The sequence below is a fragment of the Pleurodeles waltl genome, chromosome 6, assembly GCF_031143425.1.
Source record: "Pleurodeles waltl isolate 20211129_DDA chromosome 6, aPleWal1.hap1.20221129, whole genome shotgun sequence".
NCBI classification, from domain to species: Eukaryota; Metazoa; Chordata; class Amphibia; order Caudata; family Salamandridae; genus Pleurodeles; species Pleurodeles waltl.
In genome coordinates this window covers 9,277,130-9,290,996 of record NC_090445.1, presented here as the reverse complement: position 1 = coordinate 9,290,996, position 13,867 = coordinate 9,277,130, and the positions used below count along the sequence as shown (strand labels likewise).

The 13,867-nt window shown below is 47.5% G+C and overlaps 1 protein-coding gene across 3 annotated transcripts in view; it reads right to left on the bottom strand.

The window, feature by feature from the left end:
- CIZ1 (CDKN1A interacting zinc finger protein 1) overlaps positions 1–13,867 on the bottom strand; it is a 579,230-nt gene that overhangs the window by 98,137 nt on the left and 467,226 nt on the right. For all 3 annotated transcript variants that reach the window (XM_069236987.1, XM_069236989.1, XM_069236988.1), the window contains exon 14: positions 350–419. In XM_069236987.1, coding sequence (XP_069093088.1) covers positions 350–419 — 70 coding nt within the window. The remainder of the gene's footprint in view (positions 1–349; positions 420–13,867) is intronic.

Genomic DNA, 13,867 nt, shown 5'->3' with positions numbered 1-13,867 from the left:
TCAAGTGTGAACCAATGAATGATTGCCCATCTAGGGGGGGAGGGGGATAACAGAGCTGCCACTTGTGTTTACACACACACTGGTGCTGGCACAGGACAGCACAACTCAAGGATACAGGCTACTTGTGCAGTAAGGCACTCTTTGGTCCACTGAGACCAGAGGTAAAGCTACTTACCACCCACAACACTAATGCAGCATGAGGTAGAATGCGGAGAAGGTTTTGCATCACCTGATCTTCGTGAGCCTTGGCCATAAGCACACTTACCATAAAGAATGTAGCGGCTTGAATGTCAATGCTAACTGTGTAGGTTGTCCGTGAACTGCTACATTTCAGAGTGGAGACACTTACCATACACCATGTCTGGGCGGTACTCATCATTTTCTTCGCTGTCCTGGAAAGACTTCTCCTTCGTCCCGTCCTGTAAACGAGATAGCACAAAATCTATCAACTCTGCTCGTTGGTGGGCAGTGGGAGTCTGGCGGACAGGAAGCCTCTGAGGAGGCTGGTCATCCCTTTGTCCCCGCTCCATGTATTTGACATTTTACAAAATTACAGGTGTGTTTTAGATGATGCTGTTGAACTCGCCAATCCTCCTGAGACTATTTAATTTTGTCTTTAACCTGAATAATTGTTTCTGATTTTGCAAACTCTCTAACAACAGTTTTGACAAATCTTTTAATACAAAATACATTTGTGCGTTATGTTAAATAAACAAAACAAGTGCCCCATTTCTTGTCATGAACACTGGACAGACTAGCAGAACATATCTACAGACTCCACCAGCAGATTATCATCAAACCTCCTATGATATAGGTAGAGCAAACTCCAACGGCATTTTGTAGAGGATAAAGCATCCATCAGTCTAGATAACAGAGCCCTTCATCCCTGTACAATACTCAGTACTGTAACAGAGCTGAATCCAGTCATCCTACAGGATGTACGCTGATGCACACGTGGCCCAAACCCCATAAAGTAATCAGGATTGAATGGAACAACAAGGCCTTGCATCTGTCCCTATAAAGTATTTAGAATTGTTGAAATCATGCCTAATGGCATTTACTCTGTGTAACCAGGGCCTGCATCCCTACACAGTCCTACTTCAGTGGTAGTGCAGCTAGACGCAGGAGTTGTATTCCTATACAGCACCTAGGCCTGTGACTATAGCACTGAAGGCAGTTCTATAGGACAAGGTCCTACATTTCTATACAGTAAACAGTTCAGTGACTTGAGCCCTGAAGACAGTTCTATATGGCGTGACCCTAACCCTACCTTTCCACACAGTACCTAGACCTGTGACCATAGTGCTCAGGGCAGTATTACTGGACATGACCCTATAATCCTTCACACAGCCTATGTCAATGACTAGATCACTGAAGGTAGCTCTATAGGGTGCAGCCTACATTCCTACACAGTACCTTTGTCAGAGACCAGAGGACTGAAGGCAGCTCTATAGGGTGCAGCCCTACATTCCCACACAGTACCTTTGTCAGAGACCAGAGCACTGAAGGCAGCTCTATAGGGTGTAGCCTACATTCCCACACAGTACCTTTGTCAGAGACCAGAGGACTGAAGGCAGCTCTATAGGGTGCAGCCCTACATTCCCACACAGTACCTTTGTCAGAGACCAGAGCACTGAAGGCAGCTCTATAGGGTGTAGCCTACATTCCCACACAGTACCTTTGTCAGAGACCAGAGCACGTAAGGTAGTTCTATAGGGTGCAGCCCTACATTCCTACACAGTACCTCGGTCCGAAACCACAGCACCGAAGGAAGCTCTATAGGGTGTAGCCTGCATTCCTACACAGTACATTTGACAGAGGTCAGAGCACTGAAGGCAGCTCTATAGGGTGTAGCCTACATTCCTACACAATAAGTTTGTCAGAGCCCAGAGCACCGAAGGCAGCTCTATAGGGTGTAGCCCTACATTCCTACACAGAACCTTTGTCAGAGACCAGAGGACTGAAGGCAGCTCTATAGGGTGCAGCCTGCATTCCTACACAGTACCTTTGACAGAGGTCAGAGCACTGAAGGCAGCTCTATAGGGTGCAGCCTACATTCCTACACTGTACCTTTGACAGAGGTCAGAGCACTGAAGGCAGCTCTATAGGGTGCAGCCCTACGTTCCCTCACAGTACCTTTGTCAGAGACCAGAGCACTGAAGGCAGCTCTATAGGGTGTAGCCTACATTCCCACACAGTACCTTTGTCAGAGACCAGACAGAAGACAGTTCTATAGGGTGCAGCCCAACATTCCTACACAGTACCTCTGTCCGAAACCACAGCACTGAAGGAAGCTCTATAGGGTGTAGCCCTACATTCCTACACAGAACCTTTGTCAGAGACCAGAGGACTGAAGGCAGCTCTATAGGGTGTAGCCTACGTTCCTACACAGTACCTTTGACAGAGGTCAAAGCACTGAAGGCAGCTCTATAGGGTGTAGCCTACATTCCCACACAGTACCTTTGTCAGAGACCAGACAGAAGGCAGTTCTATAGGGTGCAGCCTACATTCCCACACAGTACCTTTGTCAGAGACCAGAGCACTAAAGGCAGCTCTATAGGGTGTAGCCTACATTCCTACACAGAACCTTTGTCAGAGACCAGAGCACTGATGGCAGCTCTATAGGGTGTAGCCTACGTTCCTACAAAGAACCTTTGTCAGAGACCAGAGGACTGAAGGCAGCTCTATAGTGTGCAGCATGCATTCCTACACAGTACCTTTGACAGAGGTCAGAGCACTGAAGGCAGCTCTATAGGGTGCAGCCTACATTCCTACACAATACGTTTGTCAGAGACCAGAGCACTGAAGGCAGCTCTATAGGGTGTAGCCTACGTTCCTACACAGAACCTTTGTCAGAGACCAGAGGACTGAAGGCAGCTCTATAGGGTGCAGCCTGCATTCCTACACAGTAACTTTGACAGAGGTCAGAGCACTGAAGGCAGCTCTATAGGGTGCAGCCTACATTCCTACATTGTACCTTTGACAGAGGTCAGAGCACTGAAGGCAGCTCTATAGGGTGCAGCCCTACATTCCTACACAGAACCTTTGTCAGAGACCAGAGCACTGAAGGCAGCTCTATAGTGTGTAGGCTACGTTCCTACACAGAACCTTTGTCAGAGACCAGAGGACTGAAGGCAGCTCTATAGGGTGTAGCCTATGTTCCTACACAGTACCTTTGACAGAGGTCAAAGCACTGAAGGCAGCTCTATAGGGTGTAGCCTACATTCCTACACAGAACCTTTGTCAGAGACCAGAGGACTGAAGGCAGCTCTATAGGGTGTAGCCTACGTTCCTACACAGTACCTTTGACAGAGGTCAAAGCACTGAAGGCAGCTCTATAGGGTGTAGCCTACGTTCCTACACAGAACCTTTGTCAGAGACCAGAGGACTGAAGGCAGCTCTATAGGGTGTAAGGATAAGTTACTTACCTGTAAATCCTAGTTCTCTTCCAGGGGTATCCTCATCAAAGTCATAAACATTGAATATTCCCGCCCTTGTGCGGGGACCCCGGAGCATATATAAAATACACACATATAAAGTATGAAATATGCACGAAAAATATATGTATAGCATTTTTAGTAGACACATTTTTCATACTAAACTCATATACATGTGTAAAACAGCAATGCAGGCTATAATCATAAACAGGCTAAAATGCTTTATTTCTATGGAGTTTTTTTTTTTTTTAATCATTACAAAATTACAATAGAGAATACATATCTACCAAAGCCCCAAAACTGGGCTTAGGGAAATAAGCAGTAGTAATCATTAGAGAAAAAGAGAAAAAACTACATTGAAAAACAATGGAGCATTCTTAGCCAATAGGCTGCATGCAGGTTAACACAGGAGAACCATAAAAACTTTGGCACCGTGCCTTTAAGACCCTGAGCACCTCCAGTATCCGACCATGCCTCAGGGGTGAAGGAGAGGTGACAGTTGGTTCACAGTTAGGTCAGTACTTTTTTACGGTGATAATCTGTGTAGCCGATTCGAAAGATAGTCTGTCCTGCACTTCTAGGAGACGTGCGTCTGGGGAGGCGGGTGGGTTGTTTATGACTTTGATGAGGATACCCCTGGAAGAGAACTAGGATTTACAGGTAAGTAACTTATCCTTCTCTTCCAGGGGATCCTCATCAATAGTCATAAACATTGAATAGATTAGCAAGCCCATCCCTAAACTCTGCGGACTGTCCAGTAGAAGTGCAGGAATAGATATGTATCATGCAAACACATTTCTTAGAGAGGCTTGCCCCACTTGGGCGTGTGCTCTTGCATCTGAGTCCAAACAGTAATTTCTAGTAAATGTATGTACAGACTTCCATGTAGCAGCCTTACAAATTTCAGATATTGGAACATTGTTAAGGAGGGCAGCAGTAGCCGCTTTTCCTCTTGTGGAATGCGCTTTAGGTCTAGCAAGTAGTTGTTTGTTAGCCAACTGGTATGCATTAACAATACAAGAAACTATCCATCTTGATATGGTTCGTTTAGATGCTGCCTCTCCTGTTCTCAAATGACCATAATTTATAAACAAGTGGTTGGAATGTCTAATCAATTTTGTTTTATCCAAATAAAATTTGAGCACTCTTTTCAGGTCTAGGGAGTGCAACGCTTTCTCCGCCGGAGTCTCCGGATTGGGGAAGAAAGTTGGTAGAGAAATAGTCTGATTGATGTGGAATTCTGACACCACCTTCGGTAGGAACGATGGGTGAGTTAGCAGAACTACTCTATTGTCATGAAAGACTGTGTACGGTTCTTTGGAGGACAAAGCCTGAATTTCACTGACCCTCCTTGCGGAAGTTATGGCTACCAAAAAAGCCGTATTCCCACGTAAGGTGTTGCAAAGAGGCTTTGTGTATAGGTTCGAAAGGAGGGCCCATAAGTTTTGACAGCACTATGTTCAGTTCCCATGGAGAGGAGGGTTTCCGAATGGGCGGAAAAACTTTTTTCAAACCTTCCAAGAAATCCTTGACTAATGGTTTCGTAAAGAAGGATTCCTGAGAAGGTGACTTACGATAGGCTGTAATGGCAGACAAATGTACCTTAATAGATGATACCTGCAGACCGGACTTTGCCAGATGGAGTAAGTAAGACAGTATGACGTCCTCCTGAGCCCGTATGGGATTCTGACCTTGCTGACAGCACCATATGTAGAACCTCTTCCACTTAAACACATAAGAACGCCGCGTGGAAGGTCGTCTGGACTCTTTCAAGATGTTCATGCACTCCTGCGAGAGCCCTAGGTGCCCATACTGCAGGAATTCAGGAGCCATGCTGTCAAGCTCAGAGAGGGTAGGTTGGGATGCAGGACCCTGCCCTCCATCCTGTTCAGAAGATCCGGTCTGCACGGCAGCCTCCTGTGAGGTTGTTCCGATAGGTCGAATTGACGGGGCCATTGTGGAGCTATGAGAATCATTCTGGTGCTGGATCTGTAAAGTTTGTTGATCACTGCCGGTATGAGGGGAATCGGTGGAAAAGCGTAGAGAAATATCCCTGACCAGTCGATCAACAGAGCATTCCCTCGAGATCCCGGACGGTAGAACCTGGATGCGAAGTCTGGGCATTTCTTGTTTACCTCGTCTGCGAAGAGATCCAATTGAGGTCGACCCCATTGAGCGAAGATGTCTTCGACGACTTCGCCGTGTAGGATCCAATCGTGGGTGTCCTCTAGGTGTCTGCTCAGAAAATCTGCTTCCACGTTTTGTTGACTTGGTAGGTGAACCGCTGTCAGCGACATTCCTCTGGCCAGGAGCCAATGCCAGATTGTTTGGGACTCCCGAGATAGGGGTAGGGATCTCGTTCCCCCTTGTCTGTTCAAGTAATACATTGTGGTTGTATTGTCCGTTTGTATTAGGCGAGATTTCCCCTGAATCGATGGAGCAAAAGACTTGAGAGCCAGATGGACCGCTCTGAGCTCCAGCAGATTGATGTGGTACTTCCTTTCGTTGTCGGACCACAGGCCCCGAGCTTGAAGGGGACCTAGATGAGCCCCCCATCCTTGAAGAGACGCATCCGTTACCAGAGTGTCGGATGGAATTACCTGGTGAAACGGAGCCCCTACTGATAGGTGAGGTTTGTGCATCCACCATTGCAATGACTGACGTGCTGCTATCGGTAACCGCACTCTGTCCTCCCAGCGACCTGTCCTTTGGTTCCAGTTGTTTTCCAACGCCTCTTGGAGGGGCCTCATATGTAGCCTGGCATTCGGGACAATGAAAATGCATGATGCCATGGAGCCCAGCAGAGATGTCACCTGACGGGCCATAGGTGCGTCGGATCTTAGCAGGTCTTGACACTTTTTCTTTATTGAGAATTGTCGTTCCTCCGAAGGATACACTCTTTGGAGCTCTGTGTTTAGTATAGCTCCCAGGTAGTGGAGGTTCTGTGTTGGAATCAAGGTGGACTTTTGGTAGTTGACCTGAAGACCTAGAGACTCGAAAACCTTGAGCACAATGTCCCGATGGGTTCTCGCCTGCTCCGGAGAAGAGGCTTTCAGTAGCCAGTCGTCTAGGTATGGGTAGATGAAGATTTTTTGTTTTCGAAGATGTGCCGCTACCACTGCCACACATTTCGAGAAGACGCGGGGGGCAGATTTCAGGCCGAATGGTAGCACTTTGAACTGATAGTGCTGTGAGGCTATCTGGAAGCGCAGGAATTTCCGATGCTTGGGAACTATCGGGATGTGAAAGTATGCATCCTGCAGGTCGATGGAGCTCATCCAGTCTCCCTGATGTAGCTGAGGGAAAATCTGGTGAAGAGCCATCCCGAACTTTTGCTTTCTTATGTACTTGTTCAGAAGCCGTAAGTCCAGAATCAGTCTGAAAACGCCGTCTCGGCCTTTTTTCGCCACCAGAAAATAACGGGAGTAAACCCCCTTTCCTCTGTGCGCAAGTGGAACTTTTTCTATTGCCTTCTTTCGTAAGAGGGCGAGAGCCTCTTTGCGCAATAGGCTGACGTGAGATGGATTGCATTTGGCTGGTGGCAAGTGCGGTGGAGGTTGTCTGAAAAGAAGAGAGTAGCCATTTTCGACAATGTTGAGCACCCATTTGTCTTTTGTGATAGAGTGCCACTCGTGAAGAAAATCTGTGATACTTCCCCCCACCGGAGTGGTGCACAGTGTTGAGGGAAGCGAGTTCTCATTGCTTGGCCGGCGCTCTGGGTGTGGACTGTTGTGGTCTACTTTACCCTCGTTCCCTTGTGGCCTTAGGAGCCTGAAAAAGAGGGCGTCCCTGCCTTTGCTGTGGCCTCTGGGACCAGTGAGGGGTTTGAACCCTCTGCTGGAAAGGGCGCCTGTCATAAGGCCTATACCTCCGCCTGAAGTCCTTCTTCCTTTCCAGGCCTACTGCCCTCATGGTGTCCACTTCAGTTTTCATGCGCGCCATTTCTTCGTCCGTATGGGTACCAAACAGCGAGTTGCCGTTGAATGGAAGATTTAGGATGCGCTGTTGTGCTTCCTGTTTTAAACCAGTCAATCTCAACCAGGAAGACCTTCTTGCACAGATTCCATGTGCGTACCCATGTGCAGTTAAGTCTGCCCCATCTGCTGCTGCGCTGATGACTTGGTTGGATACCAGACATCCCTCTTGAAGGATCTCTTGGAAGTCCTGTCTGTCTTCTCTAGGTAATTTTTCTGTGAACCTGTTGAGAGAGTCCCCCAGAGAACGGTCATATCTGCCTAGGAGTGCAGACGCGCTGGAGACCTTCATCATAGATGCCGCCGTGCCGTACATTTTTCTCCCCAGAGAGTCTAGATGTCTGCTCTCTTTGTCTGGTGGGACCGTGGAGGATGATGCCACTGAGTGAGTTTTTCGGGCTGCGGCCAATATGACTGAGTCCGGCAGCGGATCCGTTCTTAGGAATAAAGGATCTTGTTCAGGCGCTTTATATTTTTTCAAAATCCTAGCAGGAGCAGATTTGAGGGTGGCTGGCGCCAAAAAAGTGTCCATGGTTGGCTGCAACAGACCAGGCACTAGCGGCAGTAGCTTTTTCGAAACTGCTCTATGCTGTAGAGTCTCAAAAATGACTGATGAGGAGGTTGATGGTTCTGGAACCTCTATATTTAACTTCTGTGCTCCCCTGAAAAGTACCTCATTAAAAGTAGTGATGTCATCCACCTGTGAAACTCTAGCTGGTGGAGAATCTGTTAAGGTGGGGGAGTATCGTCTGACTGATGACCCTGACGATGACCAAGAGGGCGATCTTCTGTGTCTTGATGGTGACCTAGATCGTCCCTGGGAACGTGACCTGCTGCAAGACGCGGTAACAGAGCGCCCAGGCCTCGTGGTCGGTTGGCGAGAAGCAGAACGAGCCCGTCCTGCCCACGCTGTCGGTGATGGTGTTCTCGGGAGAGAGGCAGTAGGAGAGTACATCCGTGAATGCTGCGAATCCGGGGAGGCCGCTGGTCTGTTAAGGCTCTCCAACCATCTTGGTGACGAATTGATGGGTGAGACATGCCCCGATGATACCGCTCTCGAACGAGATGAACCGCTCCTTATGGAGACCACTGGAGATGGAGCAGCCTTATCTGCTGGCGGAAGCCGATGTTCTACTCCCTGCAAGACAGGTAAAACCTGTGTTGACGTCGACAGCCGTAATGACGTCGAAGGGAGCGCCGCCAGTTGTTCCTGTCTCGACGTTGAGTGCCTCGACGTCGAACGGCGATCTCTGGACCTCGACCTGCTCGCCATCGTGTGCCTCGACGTGGAGCGGTGGGCGGCCGACGGCGGATGTCGCTCTCGTCGCCGTGGCGACTTCGACGTCGTGTCTCTTGACGTCGAGGGGTGCGAGGCCTTCGGCGGCGAATGGGCGCGCCGGTGATGGCTCGACGTCGATCGGCGGGTTGCCGTCGACGGAGATATGCCCCTGCGGTGGCCATGTTCTCTCGACGTCGTATCCTTCGACGTCGGGCAGGTCGCCGTCAACAGCGATCTATGGTGGTGAGATGGTGGCAGCGACGACGTCGACGGGGAACAAACAGGTACTTTCCTACCTGCTGACGTCGACCTAGCCATTCTCTCCTGAGAGTGGCTTGTTGGCTGCCTGGGAAGCGAAGAGGATGATGTTTTCTGCCTCTCGTGAAGTCCATGAAGCCTGATATTTTCTCTGTCCTTCAGAGTCCTCTTTGACATGTTCTTGCAGTGTTTGCAAGTGTCAGGGCAGTGACTCTGAGGCAGGCACACAATACAAAGAGAGTGTGGATCTGACTGGGCCTTCTTCTTCCCACACGAAGGGCATTTGACAAAAAGGGAAGGCATTTTTCTGTCAGGAAAAAACTGCCAAACTCAGACAATGATGTTAGATGTCGAGTAAAATAGGAAAAAACGCTGTTCTAAAGTATTTTTCTGAGAAAAACTGAGAGCTCAATGCTCCAGGATCCTCTCAGAAGCCGGAAAAAAGAACTGACCTAACTGTGAACCAACTGTCACCTCTCCTTCACCCCTGAGGCATGGTGGGATACTGGAGGTGCTCAGGGTCTTAAAGGCACGGTGCCAAAGTTTTTATGGTTCTCCTGTGTTAACCTGCATGCAGCCTATTGGCTAAGAATGCTCCATTGTTTTTCAATGTCGTTTTTTCTCTTTTTCTCTAATGATTACTACTGCTTATTTCCCTAAGCCCAGTTTTGGGGCTTTGGTAGTTATTTATTCTCTATTATAATTTTGTAATGATAAAAAAAAAAAAAAAAAAAAAACTCCATAGAAATAAAGCATTTTAGCCTGTTTATGATTATAGCCTGCATTGCTGTTTTACACATGTATATATGAGTTTAGTATGAAAAATTTGTCTGCTAAAAATGCTATATATATATTTTTCGTGCATATTTCATACTTTATATGTGTGTATTTTATATATGCTCCGGGGTCCCCGCACAAGGGCGGGAATATTCAATGTTTATGACTATTGATGAGGATCCCCTGGAAGAGAACCTACATTCCTACACAGAACCTTTGTCAGAGACCAGAGGACTGAAGGCAGTGGTTCCATGAGTTGTGGCACTGAATTCTTACACAGTACCCAGGTAGGCGACAGTACAGCTCAAGGTAGTTGTTCTATAAGGTGTGGCCCTGTGTGGTTGTACTGTGCCCAGTTCTGCACCAATTTTGCGAGAAGCAGTTCTTCTATAGCACTTGACTCTGAATGCCTGGCGGTGCCGGTGACTGGAACACGCAAGTTAGTTCTATAAGACGTGGCCCTACATCCCTACACAATACGTAGGCTGGTGATTGGAGCACTGATTGGTGTTCTACTGGCTGTGGCCCTCGCTTCTATACAGTGCACAGGTATGAGACAGCACCACTGCAGGCAATGGGTCTATTGGGGAGAGTCTTAAATCTTTATCCAGCATCTACGGCTGAGACAGTAACACGGTAGACAGCTGCAGGCAGTTGGTCTATTGGACAGGATCTTAAATCTTTATCCAGCATCTATGACTGAGACAGTAACCCAACCGATAGATACAGGCAATGGGTCTATTGGACAGGATCTTAAATCTTTATCCAGCATCTATGACTGAGACAGTAACACAACAGACAGATGCAGGCAGTTGGTCTATTGGGTAGGATCTTAAATCTTTATCCAGCATCTACGACTGAGACAGTAATGCGGTAGACAGCTGCAGGCAGTTGGTCTATTGGACAGGATCTTAAATCTTTATCCAGCATCTATGACTGAGACAGTAACACAACCAATAGATACAGGCAATGGGTCTATTGGACAGGATCTTAAATCTTTATCCAGCATCTATGACTGAGACAGTAACACAACAGACAGATGCAGGCAGTTGGTCTATTGGACAGGATCTTAAATCTTTATCCAGCATCTATGACTGAGACAGTAACGCGGTATTCCACCACAGGCAGTAGGTCTATTGGACAGGATCTTAAATCTTTATCCAGCATCTACGACTGAGACAGTAACGCGGTAGACAGCTGCAGGCAGTGGGTCTATTGGGTAGGGTCTTAAATGTTTATCCAGCATCTACGACTGAGACAGTTACATGATAGACAGCTGGTCTATTGGACAGGATCTTAAATCTTTACCCAGCATCTACGACTAAGATAGTACCGCAATATTCCACCTCAGACAGTTGGTCTATTGGACAGGGTCTTAAATATTTATCCAGCATCTACGACTGAGACAGTAACGAGGTAGACAGCTGCAGACATTTGGCCTATTGGATAGGGTCTTAAATCTTTATCCAATATCTACAACTGAGAAAGTAACAAGGTAGACGGCTGCAGACATTTGGTCTATTGGGTAGGGTCTTAAATTTTTATCCAGCATCTATGACAGAGACAGTAACGCATTAGACCGTTTTTCTACATGGTATGGCATTGCATCCTAACAGAACATTTAGCTCTGCAACAGCAGTATTGAAAGCAGTTCCTAAGAACATAGCCCTATATAACTAAACATTAAATAAGTCAAAGACTATAAAGCATGAACAGGTGGGGGAACTCAAAGCAAAATCTCATGAATGCTGGATGTGCTTGTAGGAACTGACTCTTTATATAGTGGACCAAACCCAATTTCTAACAGTGCTTATCGTAGGTAGGGAAAGCAGCCCCACCCTTAAACAATCAGTAAGTGAAAGGAGTTTCTTTCATAACAAAAAGAGAGTAGATGAAAATAGTCTTCAACTTTCATAGAGAAGAAAAAGCAAAGAGAAAATTCTCAATTGCAGGCAGAATGGTCTAAAGGTTTTTCCGAAGAAATAATTATTTCACGGTAACCAAGTTTCAACAGTAATACAGTAGGATGTAAACAGAAAATGCACAAAAATTATGCAATTATGCGCAATGATAGACCTCTGTGGTGTCTGCGTGCATAGGGCCCACCAACTAACAACCCAGCACTAACCTGGGTGGGGCTGGTCTCTCAGAGAAAGGTCCTAGGATTCTGCAAAGTTCCTAACCAATCCCAAAGTGCAAAATAAAATCAACTGCTCTTCAGATGAACCCAGAAAATCATACTGTTCACATAAGCTTTACAATAATATTGACATCACAGGAAATAATGATCAGTGAACGCTAGTCGGAAGTTCCACAACCCACACAGGGAATACCGGCAGGGAGATCAAGACACGAACTGGTGAACGTTGGTATGGAGGTCCACAACCTACCTGCTGAATGCTGGCAGTGTAGGGAGATCAAGACACCAAACTGGTGAACGTTGGTATGGAGGTCCACACCCTACCCGCTGAATGCTGGCAGTGAAGGGAGAGCAACACAGCGAACTGGTGAACGTTGGTATGGAGGTCCACACCCTACCCGCTGAATGCTGGCAGTGCAACACACCAAACGGGTGAACGTTGGTATGGAGATCCACACCCTACCTGCTGAATGCGGTCAGTATAGGGAGAGCAACACACCGAACTGGTGAACTTTGGTATAGAGATCAACACCCTGCCCGCTGAATGCTGGCAGTGCAGGGAGAGCAACACACCAAACTGGTAACGTTGGTATGGAGGTCCACACCCTACCCGCTGAATGCTGTCAGTGCAGGGAGAACAACACACCAAACTGGTGAACGTTGGTATGGAGGTCCAAACCCTACCTGCTGAATGCTGGCAGTGTAGGGAGAGCAACACATCCAACTGATGAACGTTGGTATGGCGATGCACACCCTACCTGCTGAATGCTGTCAGTGCAGGGAGAGCAACACAGCGAACTGGTGAACGTTGGTATGGAGAGCCACACCCAACCGGCTAAACACTGGCAGTGCAGGAAGAACAACACACCAAACTGGTGAACCTTGGTATGGAGGTCCACACCCTACCTGCTGAATGTTGGCAGTGAAGGGAGAGCAACACATCCAACTGGTGAACGTTAGTATGGAGATCCACAACCGACCGACTGAATGCTGGCAGTGCAGGAACAACAACACACCAAACTGGTCAACTTTGGTATGGAGGTCCACAGCCTACCTGCTGAATGCTGGCAGTGAAGGGAGAGCAACACATCCAACTGGTGAACATTGGTATGGAGATCCACACCCGACCGGCGGAATGCTGGCAGTGCAGGAAGAACAACACACCAAACTGGTGAACGTTGGTATGGAGGTCCACACCCCACCTAGTGAATGCTGGCAGTGTAGGGAGAGCAACACATCCAACTGGTGAACGTTGGTATGGAGATCCACACCCTACCTGCTGAATGCTGGCAGTGCAACACACCAATCTGGTGAACGTTGGTATGGAGATGCATACCCTACCTGCTGGATGCTGGCAGTGTAGGGAGAGCACCACACCAAACTGATTAACACCGTACCTGCTGAATGCTGGCAGTGTTGGGAGAACAAGACATCACCTACTGAACACTGGCCGGGAAAACGCCTGGTATCCTGCACAATCTCCCACAGCTTAACAAAACAGATGAAAAAGTTATTCCAGCATGCCCCTCTTCATTACATTCAAGAAGATCAAACAGATGGGAGATCAGCACACCACATTCAAGGGCATTTGAACTGCTATTTAGTGGATGTCTGAGCTGTATTTGATCTTGTAGGTAGGCAAGCACTGTGAAAAGAATCTATAGATTTTGGCATGCCATATGGTTTGATGTGCATTGCATGTGCACTGCACAGGAGGAGCTGGACAACAGTACAACTAGGGATGGGTGGCCAGTGACAACCATGATACCTACGCAGAATGTATGCCGTGCCGCAATAATACTTTTTAGTTTATTTCTTGCTGACCTGCTGAAAGCGCCTGCACAGGTTTATGTTCAGTAAATGCCTTGGACCTGAATTTGGATTTCGTTAGAATAAATGCTAAAAGTCAGCTTTGTGTCTTCCTCAGTCGTTGGTAATACACGCCGTGAGTGTGATTGGCCCTCGCTCATTAGCAATATAAAGTTTTTTTTTACTGGAATAT